The following is a 14051-nucleotide window of genomic DNA, read 5'->3' as shown; positions in this document are numbered from 1 at the left end:
AGCAGAATTTGGTGAGAAGTTTCCAGAGTGTGTTCCAAGCATACTCAGCTGAGCTCCCACAGGCTGCAGGCCAGATGCCGGGCTCCTGGGGGGTCCTCTGCTGAGGGCGGGCGGGGACACAGCTCTGGCCGCCTGACAATGATGACATCAAAATGCAGGCACCCAAAAAGTTACCAGGAAGGGGCTCCTCTCAGACCCACCACCCCGAAGCAGCTGCTGGGGTGGAGAAATCTTCGGACCAGTGTGAATCCTGCCCCTGACGCTGACAGCTGTGTGGCCCTGGGCAAGTCACTTTTCCCTATTTGAGCCTCGGGCGCCTTGATTTTCAGATGGGGATTAATCCAGATAAGACGGACTTCGAGACACCGCCAGAGAGAGAGAGGGGCATACATCACTGGGACGACACAGCCAATCCGTCAGAAAGACAAAACAATCATAAATACGCAGGAGCCTCCAAATCCATGAAGTAATAAAAACGGACAAAGTTAAAAGGGAGAAAAGACAAATGCAAACCGTAGTAGCTACCAACACCCTCCCTCAGAGAGTGTGGCGCCGCGAGCGTGCACACGGCCGGCTGTGAGCGCGTATACGTTTGTGGGGGAGGGGCAGGGAGGGAGCCGGGGCAAGCGCGTGTGTGCAGTGGGGGGCCAGGATGGGAGAGAGGGTCTGGGAACGCGTGGGAGAGACGATGAGTGTGCTAGGGTGGTGGGGGGATGCAGGTGCACGTGGAGGGGGCCGGAGGGATGTCAGAGGAAGAAGGGCCCCCCACCCTGGGCTCTCATGCCACTCCCAGCGACCTGCTGGCCTTCTGACTCAGCTGGCCTCCAGCGACACCTATCTCCTCCACCCGCCTTCCTTGGACCTACCCTGAAACCAGTCCTTAAAACCCCCCTGAGAAAAGTCCGGTTCGTCCAGTCCCCTGACAAGTGACGGGTAACTGGCAAGGCAGGGCCAGGGCCCGCCGGTTAATGGGAAGCGATCAGCAATCACGGGGCATGGGAACTCACAAAGCCAGGCCCACTACCACCCTACCCAGTTTTGAAAAGGCAAGAGGAGCTCTTGCAGCTTCAAGAAGAGAAGGAGGGTCCGGCCACCAACCAAACCTCCTGTTTGCACACAGAGTGCAAGGAGGTGGGGAAAGAGGCTGCTGGGGGACAGTCTGACACTCTGCCACCCCAGTCCTGGGCCTGGTTTCTCCGCATGGCATGGCCGAGGGGACAGAGGCCAGCGGCCAGCTTTTGCTTGGCTGGGGACGTGCAGGTCTGCAGGCAAACCCTCAGCTCCTGCACGAGAGGGGAAATGTGTGCCAGAAAGGACCCAGGCCATGGGTCCCCAGAAGGGGCCGAGCTGTGTTCTGCAGGGCCGGTGGCCCAGGGACGCCCAGCCCACTTCACCCTGTCCCCCCGGGTGGTCCCCGGGGCCAAGCTGCGTTCTGCAGGGCCGGTGGCCCAGGGACGCCCAGGCCACTTCACCCTGTTCCCCCCTGGATGGCCCCCGGGCCGAGCTGCATTCTGCAGGGCCGGTGGCCCAGGGACGCCCAGGCCACTTCACCCTGTCCCCCCGGGTGGTCCCCGGGGCCAAGCTGCATTCTGCAGGGCCAGTGGCCCAGGGACGCCCAGGCCACTTCACCCTGTCCCCCTGGGTGGTCCCTGGGGCCGAGCTGCGTTCTGCAAGGCTGGCAGTCCCTCGGCGCTTGGTGCAAGCAGCCCTATGAAAGGAGCATAAAGCTGCGCTCTGAACACTCCAGGCTTCTCTTGTCCAATGGCCCCAGGATGTCGCATGATCGCACAAAAGAAAGAACAGCACATGACTGTGAGAAAGGCCCTCTGGAAGGGAAGATGGCAAGCCTGGAGAAATCCAGCCGCCCAGAGGAACTGGATGAAAGGGGCTGGTGCTGTTAGCCAGTGGCAAGCCAGGCTCTCAGGCCGCCGGGGCCTCCAACGCCTGAAGGCTCCTCCCGGCCTCCCTCATCTCCGTGGCCCCCATGCTGTGGTCACCGGGACCCCCTGTGCCCCCCAGCCCCCGTCCCGCTATGCCCACGCCTGCCTCCTACCTGCCTGCGTCGCTGGCACATCCCAAGCCACACAAGCTTCTTACTCCCCGGCTGCGAACCCTCTCGTCTGGAAGCCGGGAGCCGAGGTTTACGGGCCTGGGATGGCCTATAAAACGCCGCTGCGGTGTGTCAACGCTCCGACCCCCCTCCTCCGAGCCCCTTGCTGGAAGCCCATCCAGGAGACCCCCGGCAGCCTCCTGTGCGGCTAAAGCCAGGTCCCTGCCAGCCCCACACCATCTCCAGGAAGGGCCGCTTAACCCCGGGCAGGGGGACGGGCCCTGGAGCCAGACCACCCCCAGACCACCCTGTTCTCACCCGGCGGCCCAGCTCTGCCATTTACTGCTAGTAATTCGATCCCAACTCCCAGAATTATGAGCCTTGGCCTCTTCATCTAAAAAATGGGGCTCATGCCACCTCCCCACAGGGCAGTTCACGCCACCCGCCATGGTCAGGGGAGGAAGGGGCAGCCTGGGGAGGAGGCTGGCATCTTAGCCAAGGCCGCCCAGTTAGCTGGTGGCAGAAGAGCCAGTGACAGGACCTCCTGGCGTCCTGGGCTGATGGCCCATCAGTGGGAAGCTGTCGAAAACGGAGCCAAGAGGGTCAGCAGGACCCAGAGGGCAGAGGTAAGCTGAACCTGGCCTGCGGCGACCTTCCATCTGCTCCAAGTTTTCTAACCTGAAGTATGTAAGACTGTTCACGTAAAATACAACACAATCTGAATATACCCTTAAAACACTGAAGTTTGTTCCTAGCGTGTCATCAATTGACAGGCAACATCCAAATAATACGTTAGGAGAATAAAATAGGGACATTTTGAAAATGGCATTACTGCCATATAAACCCCCAAAGGTGAAGACTTCTCTAGAAGTCACCATTTATTTAAGTCCTGCCCATTTGTAGGACCTCCATCAGTGACCCCTCCTCCAGGCAGCCTTCCCAGACTCCCATTCCTGCCCCCGGGCCAGGTCCTGGCGGGGCCCTCAGCCCTCCCGGCACTGAACCATACACACCATGTCCACCAACCGTTACCCACCATGTGGCACCATCCCGCCATCCCACGCTCCCCCTGACATCCTGGCAAGAGCGTGGCGCAGTAATTAGGCGTTTGGGCGCTGGAGTCAGATGGCCCGGGTGCAATCCCAGCTCCAGACTTCCCAGCCAGCTGTGTGACTCAGGCAAGTGACTTCCCCCCTCTGTGCCTCAATTTCCTCGTTAATAAAATCAGAAAACCACCTTATAAGATGGGTGGAGGGCTGCACGAGGCACCACGGGAGGGCGGCCAGCACAGAGCGGGCACTCTCAGCGTGCTGTGACGACCATTGGCGTCCCCATCACCCTCTCCCTAGGCCTCACTGTGTCTTCATCAGGACCAGGTGGACGGACAGAACCTCTGCGCCCTTCCCTGTTACTGGCTCTGCCCCACAGAGGATACTGACTGGTGGGCAGGAAGATGCGGCCTCGGTGGGCCTGGAGCTTTGAGGGGTCTTCCGTGGACCCACTGCTTCCTCTCCCCTCTTGGCTCTCACCCAACAGCCCGCCAGGGGGAAAGAGGAGCCCCCAGACGTGCCTGTTCCTGCCCGGGTCCCAGCAGGCCTGCCCCGGCTCGCCTGAGCCCCATTCTGACTGGGACCTTTGCAACTTTCATTTCAGGTTGCTGGCATCACGTGAAGGAAACCCAACCCAGCAAGGGTTTCCATACAGGGTTCCAGACCAACCCGGCTGGCGGCAGAGAGCGACAGCCCGTGGCTGGGGTGGCTGGTGCTGGGGCAGGGAACCCGAGAGCCACCGGACTCAGAGCCAAGCCAGACCTCGCCGTCAGGGGCCTTCTCTACGCACCGCCCTCGGGGCCAGAAAGAAGAGATGGCTATAGCTTAGCAGCTGTGCAGGAGCCAAGGGGCTCAGCCACTAGCCCACGGTCTGCTCCCATCTTACAGATGGAAAACTGAGACCCGGACGGGGCGGGGGGGCGGCGGGCACCGTGAGTGTTCGCACCGGAATCCAGCGCTTTTGGTTTCCCGGGGCTGGAGTCAAAAGCCCCAAGAGCAAGGGTGACCCCTTCCCAATCCTTCTCCCAGAGAGAAGACCGACTCCCGTCTTCCAACACCAATTCGGTGTCTGGAGACCTAGGAAGGGACGTGTGGCTTTGGTCAGTGAGCTGACAGAACGACCTGGGTCCTACTGTGTCCTTAAAACCCGCAGGGGGAAACCGGAACTCAAATTGTTAAAAAGAGTTACCAGGTGACCCCGAAGTTCCGCTCCAGGGGTGTCTACCTGGGAGAAATGCAAAGGGAATTTGTGGTCACCGCGGCTGGGGGGATGGGGAGTGACTGGCACGAGGCTCCTTTTGGAGGTGACAGAAATGCTCTGGAGTAGACAGTGCTAGGGCTTGCACGACTCTGTAAATGTACTAAACGTCTAAGCGTCACAGAATCGTAGACTTTAGAAGGGTGGGTTTTATGGTGTGTGAATGGTATCTCCATTGAAAAAAGATTAAAAGATTAAACAAAAACAATGTCTTTTCAAGGTCAGTGCAAGAGCCCTGCCTGACCGCCCCCTCCCTGCCCTCTGGCACCCCAGTGTCTTCACTGTCCCGGGGGTCCTACCTCAGGCCCCTGCCCAGACCATCCTCCTTGCTCAAGTGACAGCCCCCAGCCCGCCCGCCTCTCCCTGGCCACTCCTTTGACTACTGTTTCAGCCCCTTGCTGCTCCCCATCTGGTTTACTCAGGGCTGGATCCTGATGCCCAGAATGGTGCCTGGGACACAGTAAGTGCTTAGTAAAGACAGAACGAAGGAACAGAATCCTTTTAGTGACCATCACAGCTTTCAAGATAAAAGTCCCAAACTCCTGGGCCATGCTTACAATGGCTTCCAACAGCAGTTCTTACCCCATTGCTGGAATCTTCTAGAAGCTTTGAAATACCAGGGCTACCAGGGCCACACCTCGGAGATTCTGATTTAATAGGCTGGGGTAGGGCCCAGTCACTGGTATTATAAAATTCACATTGATGCAAACCCACATCTAGTCACTGCCAACCACTCCCACAGCATCACCTCCTCCCACTTCAAAAACCTATTTAAGGTTCTCCAGCAAACCCCACTCCCCACATGTAGGCCTTTGCACATACTCTCCCCACCAGGAGCACCTGACTCCTACACAGACCTGGCTGAGTCCTTTTCAGCCTTCAGGACTCAGCTTAGATGTCACCTCCTCCAGGAAGCCATCCCTGAACATACCAGTTTCCCACCCTCCTGTGAGCTCCCAGCAGACCCCAGCGCAGAACTCAACACATTACACAATCACAACCAGAGCCTTTCACCAACCCCCCCCCCCCGACACACACACGAGCACCCAAGGGCAGGGCCTGCCCGATTCCACACCGTCAGCCACAAACATTTGTTGATCTCATGGGTAGAATGTGTGATTCTCCAGGTGTGTTTCCCCAGGGCAGCTCTGGACAAGGGTAGAAAAATGAGCAGGGACGAGAGGCAGAACTGCAGCTGTGTCCCCGTCACAGGACTTCCAGAATTTCTTTCAAAACCTATACAACTAATTAGCTCATATTACTGAAAAAACAAGCCAGCATCAAGTGGCATTAGGTTGTGGGCTTGGTCCTTCTGGTGTAGGGTTGCCCCCAAAAAGGTGATCCATGAAGTTTTTCTGACCCTGACATGGGATGGAATATCATGGTGTTTGGGGGGCTCCCACATCCTAGCCTGAATTTAAAACCTAGACCCCACGAAAGGGGAGATACTGAACGAAGGTGTAAACTTCCAGGGATAAGATTCACACGTCTGGGGAGTCCGGGGATCTGAGGCACACCTGGTCACTGCAGTTCCTGATACCATATCCACACCTGAAGGGGGATTCGCAGCTAAGGGGGTAGATCTTAAATGTTCTCCCCACGAAACAGAAAAAGTAACAATGTGGTGAGATGGTGGTGATCATTTTATAACCGAAACATGTATCAAACCAACATGTTGTATCGTCAACTCACACAACCTTATGTGTCAACTCTCTCTCCATACAGCTGGGAAAAAGGAAAGTAAAATAAAGAAAACCTAGACCCCAGGAAGGTGCTCTCTCCTTTCCAACCCCACAGAAGAGACCGCCAATCGAGCGGTCTTTTTTTTTTTTTTTTATCTTTTTTTAAGAGTTCATTTATTTATTTGACAGAGAGAGACACAGCGAGAGAGCGAACACAAGCAGGGGGAGTGGGAGAGGGAGAAACAGGGAGCCTGCTGAGCAGGGAGCCCGATGCGGGGCTCGATCCCAGGACCGCGGGACCATGACCTGAGCCGAAGGCAGAAGCTCAATGACTGAGCCACCCAGGCGCCCCAAGGACTGGATATTTTAGCAGCAAGTCCAGACATAGGGTTAACACTCTCTGTTCGACGGTGCCAGCCTCCCGTCAGACCTCACGTGTGGAACGCAAACCGCCTGTGACCCCCGAAGACCAGACGTCTCATTTGGACAGACAGGAAAACTTCGCAAAGGTCACATGGTGAGTAGAAGCTCCTTCCACAATGGCCCCCATGAATGTCCCACCTGGGGCTACGTGGCCATCGGAACTCAAGTTCCCAGGTACTCTTCCCAGAGGGCAGAAGTATCGCCCCTCTCCACCGTCCCGACCAGGCTATGGACCTGGGGCAGAAGAAGAACCTGAACTCCAGATGTGGGGGCTTCCCCAGCCCAGAAAACGTGCCAGTGAGGCAACCCTGCCCACAGCCTACAAACCCTCCAAAGACAGTCACAGGGAGTTAACCTTCCAAGGGTAAGATCCTGAGAGATCTAAGCAGGGAAGGGGCCAGAAAGCTTGGAGGACTCTGGACTTGGCCAGAGACTGCCTCCCTGCCGTCCTGCCCCTCCCTGCTTCCAGGGAAGGCTGTTTTGGAGATCCTCTGCCTCTGCTTCCTCTTTCCCAGGTGTCCCTAGTCGCCTCCAGGTTAAGGACAAGTAGAGTCGGGAGAGCTTACTCCTCTGGGCAGATGGCTCCCAACCTGCCAAGAAAAGCCCGGCCCTCCCCTTGGAGGAGGTGGTCAGAGCTTGAGAAAGGCCCAAAGCCCAGCCATTTCTCAGCTGCTCCCAGGGAGAGGGTGCCAGTGTCGGCCCAGCCAGGCGGCCCCCTCCAGCACTTTCTGGAAGGTTCCCGCCTCCGTTCACCTGGCTTAGATGTCCCATGAGCCCGGCCTGGGGAGGAGGGCTGCCAGGCCCTTCCTGAAGAGCAGGGAGCCGTCGGGGCACAGAGAGCCGGGAAACACGGAAACAGATGTGCGGGCCGGCCCTGACAGGCGAGTAATGACAGACGCTCTCTGCAGGCCTCAGATGTCAGCGTGGAGAAAAGAAAGGGGCCTCAGCAGCAACACCTGTTCTGGGCTCGGAGGCCACGCTCCAGGGGCTGGGTCGGGTGTCCCCGCAGTGAGGGGGCCAGGGTGTGGTTAGGTAAACAGCTGCACGCTCCATTCCCCAGAACGCTCCCTGGACGGATCGCTGGGTCGCTGGGAGAGGGCAGGACAGCCGGCCCGCCAACTGGCAAGCAAGGAAAGCCCATCGATCATGCAGTGGGCCTGTCGGGGACGACCCGCAGCAGGAGGTCCCGGCTGAAATCTGAACAGCGGCACAATGCCGCGGGGAGCAGAGACAAAGGACACCACTTATCAGCAGGGCCGCGGCCAGGGGCGCGAGGGACATGATAGCGGGGCCGGCCAGTGGGGGCTTTTCGGGGCCTGTGGCCCGTGCAAGCTAACTCCCGCCTGTCAGGGCTCCAGGGGTGGGGGAGGCCCGCGTGGGGAAATTCGGACCATCCCCCGTCCAGGGCACTGCCACCTTTACAGGGGGAGCCCCAGAGGGAACAGAAAGGCAAGAGACAGTGGAGGCTGGAGCCCAGATGCCAGAGCCGGACTCCTGGGTCCAATGCCGGTCCTGCTGTTACTAGCTGTGTGACCCCGGGCAAATCACTTGCCCTCTCTGGACTTGCTTTTCTGCTAAGGAATGGAGATGGTGTCATCTCCCTGAAGAGGGCCGCTGGCAGGATCCAGCAAGAGTGATCCAAGGGAAGTGTGGGGCACAGTCGGGAACACAAAGTGCATTCTGTGAAGCCACCATCATCATCATTCTGTCCCCGGATGCTGCCTCTGGCAGCCTGGACCGCTTCGCCCCCGGGCTCTGAAGGGAGGGACAACCCCTCCCCCAGCAGGAAGGTGGGGGGTGGGCAGAGGCCACAACAGCACAGCAGGTGGGAGCCAACAAGAGACACAATCCCCAGTTACCGGCACCTCAGGGCGAGAGAAAGGAATGAACGTGTCCCGCGTTCCTACTGTGCACCTGCAGCTCCCACCACAAACCTTCCAGAGGAAAGGTCATCTCCATCTCTCTGGTGCCTCAAGAAGGCAAGTCTGGCCCCGGGTCACATAGCCGGCTCCCAGCAGAACGAACACTGAAACCAGGGCTGGGTGAAGGCCGACCCAGAGTCTCATGCGCGGCTTCACGGAGGGGCCCGGGCGCTGGCGTTCCTCCTCAGGGAGGGGGTGCCGGGCCCCCCAAGAGGGTGGGCTGCAGCCTGCCCCGCCAGCCCCAACATAGCGCTGCACCAGACGCCGGCTCTGAGATCTGGGGGCTACGGGACAGGGCGCCCCCCGGGAAGCAAGGAGTCCGGCTGGAGGGAAACGTCGCAAACACCATCCAAACAGGGGGTGTCGGTGACACCTTCCTTTCCTGTTTCTCCTTCTCCCTCTCTCCGTGTTCTTCCTAGTGTCTCAGGCTGATTCACTAATGAATGAACGTGGACCAGGAACAACAGGAGCCATCACAGGAGGTGGTATCGATGAGGTTCCGGGACATGCTGTTCTGGCTCAGTGGTTTCCCGGGGGCTACCTGCCAACGCCCCCAAGCCACTCCCCCCGAATCCTCAAACCACACACCAGAGACAGGCGGGACCCGGGAGCTGCTCCCCCCCACCGGAGTCCCCGCTTTGTCCCCAGCCGTGAGGCCAGCACTCGCCCCTTGTGCCCACCCTGGCGCCGGGGGCCGGTCCTGCTCTGTTTATGGCTCTCTGCCACCGCCACGCCCCTCCCCCTGACACAGAAGGCACAGCACTTGCCACCAGATCCCCAGCGTCTGGAACAGTGCCTGGCTCAGAGTAGGCGCTCCATCACATTTGTTAAATGAATGGGCGGGAGGAAGGAAGGGCAGGAGGCTGCATTTCCGGCTTTCTACTGATCACCAGTCAGGCTCTCCTCTAGGCAGGAGTGGATGCTTCTCCCACCCTCTGGCTGTGGGAGCCTGGGAGCCGCAATGCTGCCCTCCCCTCCCCCCCCAGGCCGTTGGCCTTACCACCCACCTGGATTGCTGCCACGGCCCAGCACTGGGTGGATCTCTTCCCCGAGCGCGTTCCCAGCCTTCTTTCAAGGACTTTTTCTCTCTCCCCTGTGCCTGACTCCCAGGCCTGGAGTTGACTGCAACCTCTCTCCCCCTCCTCCCCGCTGGCTCTCCTGTGCCTATTCTGATGGACCCCGCCCCCGAGCCCCACCTCCACCGCATCCCACCCATCTTCCAAGGCTACACCTCCACCAGGGGGTGGACGGAGTGGATCTCAGGGATGGGATGACCCAGGCTGAAGACCCACCCCAGCCACCCCTACTGGCTGCGTGACAGTCGCCGAGGCCATCTGACTTCTCTGAACCTCAACTGTACTCATATGCAAAATGGGAGTAATAAGGCCTCACAGGAGCGAACGAAATAACTTGCTTTAGAAACGGTGCAAAAGCAAGAAAGCCAGTCAGCCTTCCCAAACTCGTGCTGACCCCTTCTGGGCAGACACCAGCTTGCGTTTTCATCCCCATGGGGCTACCCTCTGCAGCCACCTTCCCAGCTGGACCGTTTCCTGCAGTTCCTACCCGGGAGGCCCACACTTGGCATCTCATCAACTCCTGATGAGTGAGCAAATCAACACAGGAAAACTCACCCCAGAGTGGATGTTCTGCAGAAAAGCACTCTGGCAAACCTCAGAGGAAGCGCTCTGACGACTCCGTGTGCCCCCATCCCCAAGCCCGAGACCCACGACCATCCCGCAGACTGAGAGCCACACAGAGGATTGACCTATATCCCAGACAACCCTGCCCAACACGTCGGGTGGATGGGAGGGTCCCACCGTATGCCAGGCACTTGACTTTCTGGGGGCAGCTGGGTGCCCAATCTGTTTGCATACTTGGCCCTCCAAGGGCAGGCGATCCCGCTCTCCACTCCCCAGCCCAGGAGACAAGCACAGGGAGGGTGAGACACATCCACTCAGGTGCTCAGTGGCCAAGAGACAGGGCAGGATTGGAAGCCAGGTCTATCCTGCTCCAAAGCCAAGCTCACCTCCCAGCTCCAGCCCTTCTGGAAACTTCACTTCTTCAGATACCCAGGAACAGACCCACAGGCTGGATGGCCACAGGCTGCCAATGAGAAGTCCAGCACCAAGGTGGGGAGCGATACAGTGCACCCATTTAGAACGAGGGGCCCACCAAAGGCCCCAGTTACATCTCTGCGGTCCAAAAGGGACACTGGTAGAGAAGGAAGCCTGGGCAGAGTGTGAAGGCCCAGGGCAAGCACCAGAGAAAACGGGAGGATGCGTCCACTTCACAGATGCAGCCACTGTGAACGAACCCATGACCCAGGAATCTCCGCACGCGTGCACACGCACATACAAGGGGGAGGCAGGACGAGGAGCCTCTCAAACGCATGGAACGATCATTCCTGAACAAGTCAGAGACACTCTTCCCCGTCCACAGGGCCCTCTGCCGGCCCCTCACCAGTGGCTCCCACTATAGGCATCTGATTAAAACAAACCATTCTAAGGGTCTCTAGCAGAGATTAAGATCATCACGGTGATCACAACTCACCAGCACCTACTTCCCCAGACCCACTGGGGGGCAGGCCCTGCCCTGGCCTTATGCAAAGCCAGATCCAAAATGAACTGAGCCCCAGTCCGGCTCCTCCCGGGTAGGGAGCGTGAAGGCAGGCGCCTTACAAAGGGGGCGAACGCCAGCCCCCCCGACCCCCTCCGCCCTCTTCCTGCACAGCTGACTTGCAGAGAAGAAAGACTCTCTTCCCACCAGGGGAAAAGTCTGTTTAGGCCACTGTCCCCCGGGTCCCAAACCCCCACGTCTGAAAATCTGTTTCCATCTGCTGTGAAGCAACCGGAGAGTCTCAAAGGAAAAGTGTTAACTTGGGGGGAAAGCTGCTGGAGCTAAGCGGGGCCAGCCCTCGAGAGTAGAGAGGAACCACCACCTCTGCTGCATTTCCAACCGGGTGAGCACAGGGACCTCCCGGTGACCTGTGCGGCTGGACTAATTACCAATGTTATCAGGCGGATGACAGACATGCCCCGAACTTCCTCTGTTTGATGGACTCGGCTGCAAACACACTCAAGTTCAGGCCCGAGCCTACTGTTTTCAGCAGTGCCCCCATTCTTCCACAGACCACTCCCCGCACTCCCCCCAACTCTACGTGCCTCCTGGCTCAGCCAGGCCCACGCACTCCCCACGCGCCAGCCCGGGAACCCCCCGGGAAGGCACCTCCTACTGGAACGGATCACGCAGAATCAGCACGCCCTCCTTCCCCCATAGAGGAACAGAAAATAACAGGTCTTCCTTCCCTGCTTGAATCACAGAGGCTGAAGGGAAAATCGCCGCTTACCTTCATTGCCGCTGCCACCGGGGAGCTCCAATCCACAGGCCCCTGACGGGCGAGCCCTGGGCCAGCACACACCAGGGTCCCGCACTCCACGCAGGCACCGATGATCAGCTGCCGCCCATCGTCCACCAGCAGGCTGTGGCTGGCTCGGAGGGTGTAGAGGAACAGAGGTAGCCGGGCCACCCGCACGGCCTTCAGCCCGAGACACCGCTTTTTCTCCTGCTGGCAAAAAAAGCACACGAACGTCTCCACTTGGTACTGCCGCGACCAGGGGCTGACGGTGTGGTGGGCGCTGCGGGCCTCGTGTTGCAGCCACTGGCCCAGCAGGTCATGGTAGCAGAGGACGCAGGTGGCCACCAGGCCAGTGGAGTCGGCAGGCCTGGCACGCGGGGCGGGCTGGTAAACGGTGAGGAACGGGAAGAAGGGCTCCTTCTCGCCCAGGCGGCTGGAAGGGTTCACGTTGAGCTGGAACTCCTTCCCAGGGCCCAGCTCGGCCCCGCAGATGTAGCAGACTGATGCCGGGCTGCCCCGGGCCGGGGCCGGCAGCTCGGAGAGAGCAGGGTCTGAAGCTGAGAAAGCCTGGTGGTACCTGCCCAGGAACCCCTGCACGGAGGTGATAAGCTCCTCGTTCTGGCAGGCCCGGTACAGGGCCCAGACGTCCTCCAGGACGCTGAAGCACTTGGGGCAGCTTCGGACCTCACAGCGCTTGTTGGGGCCCCGGGCGTTGGGGGGACAGGGCAGGAGGCTGAGGAAGGGGAAATGCATGGAGCCTCTGGCACTGCCGTTGAGGATCCTGGAGGCCACTGCCCGGGCATCCTGGGTACAGTCCTCCCCGCAGAGGTAGCAGGCCTCCGGCAGGACCCCAGCCGGTGGGCCATCTTCCCTGGGGAGCCTCCTGCCTTTGGAGGCCATGCCGGGCGCATGGCTGTTCAGGGGCACCACGTAGAGCCGCTGCAGGACCGGCACGTTGGCCAGCTCGAAGCTCTGCCACTGCTGCATGAGCGAGGAGAAGCAGCAGGGGCACACCAGAGTGCTGCCGCCCTCGCTGATGGGCTGGGCCCCTGGAGGGGGGCTGTGCAGCCACAAGAAGGGGAAGAAGGGGGCCTGGGCCAGCTTTTCCTGCTTCTGCACGTGGATCTGGTGCTGCGAGGCCGGCGCCAGAGCCGACCCACAAATATAGCAGCAAAGGCCCTCTGGTGGCGCAGCCCTGCTCTCCAGGGAAGCCCAGGAGACGCCGCCTGCGCTCTCCTTCTCTTTGAGGCCAGGGAGAGGCTGCTCTTTGCGGTCCTCCTCCTCGCTGGTGATGTTGATGTCACTGTCCTCGGACATGCAGTAGCTCCCGCGGGGCTCCCCCGGCGGCCTGCTCTCGGGAGTCTTGGCGGTCCTGCCCGAAGGGACTCCTTTCATTACCTCCGCAGGGGCCGCGTGCACGGCAGGGCCTTGCCAAGGGTCCTGAATGCCCCTCAGGACGCTGGCCCGGGCCTCGGGGACCCAGTGCCTCCCGGCGGCCTTCCGCCTGCGCCTCACGCCGGTCTTGGGCTCCCCGTCCCCGCGCTGCTTCGAGGGCGCCCCCTCCTCCTCCACGTCGCCCTGTCCCGGAGGGGGTCCCGGCGCCGGCCTCCACTCCTGGCAGCGCGCCCCGCGAGGCCCGGGCCCCGGGCGGGGACTGGCGGCGTCGCGCGCGGCCGGCTCGCTCTCGGAGAGGGGGTCGGTGTCCGACAGTTCCGACAGCTCGGAGTCCCGCGTCTCGTCGCCCGCCGCGCCGCCCAGCGCGTAGGCGACGTTCCACTCGCGGGGGGCCCCGGCGGCCCCGCGGCGCCCGCCCGCGCCCGCGTCGCACTGGTGCGGCCGCTTGAGCCAGTACATGCGCTTGTCCACCGGCGTGCGGGCGCGCTCGAACGCGGCCCACTGCTCGCCCAGGAAGCAGCGGCACACGGCGCACACCAGCACGCAGCCGTCGGCCGGGCACAGCTCGCGCGCGCCGGGCGCCGGCTCCTGCTGCTGCAGGAACGGGAAGAAGGGCTGCGCCGCCGTCCCCGCGCCCGCCGCCGCCGCCGCCGCCGCCGGCTGCTTCACCTGCAGCTTCAGCTCCTTGCCGCGTCCGATGCCGCCGCCGCAGATGAAGCAGGAGAGCGGCGCGCCGCCCCCGCCGCCGCCCCCGCCGCCGCCGCCTGCCGCTGCCGCCCGCTCGCCCACGGCTGCCATGAGCCGCTGCTTGCGGGAGAGCGGCGCCGGCCGCCCGCTCATGGCCGCGCCGCGTCCGCCCGGCCCCGCGCCCCGGGGCCCGGGGCCGCCCCTATCTCACTCTGATCAAGATCGGAGTG

The 14051-nt window shown here is 60.9% G+C and overlaps 1 protein-coding gene across 5 annotated transcripts in view; it reads right to left on the bottom strand.

The window, feature by feature from the left end:
* GSE1 (Gse1 coiled-coil protein) overlaps window positions 1-13756 on the bottom strand; it is a 398424-nt gene extending 384668 nt beyond the window's left edge. For all 5 annotated transcript variants that reach the window (XR_012375210.1, XM_073882349.1, XM_073882351.1 and 2 more), the window contains exon 1: window positions 11731-13756. Coding sequence is in view for 4 of the 5 variants with exons in the window: in XM_073882349.1 (XP_073738450.1) it covers window positions 11731-13593 (1863 nt within the window). In the remaining variant the exon portion in view is untranslated. The remainder of the gene's footprint in view (window positions 1-11730) is intronic.
* Between the last annotated feature and the right edge of the window lie 295 nt (window positions 13757-14051).

This window comes from Callorhinus ursinus, unplaced genomic scaffold (assembly GCF_003265705.2).
Source record: "Callorhinus ursinus isolate GAN/ISIS: 27379988/994484 unplaced genomic scaffold, GSC_fseal_2.0 scaffold46, whole genome shotgun sequence".
Classification (NCBI taxonomy): domain Eukaryota; kingdom Metazoa; phylum Chordata; class Mammalia; order Carnivora; family Otariidae; genus Callorhinus; species Callorhinus ursinus.
Note: the sequence above shows the minus strand (reverse complement) of the source record. Positions and strands in the feature narration are given on the sequence as shown.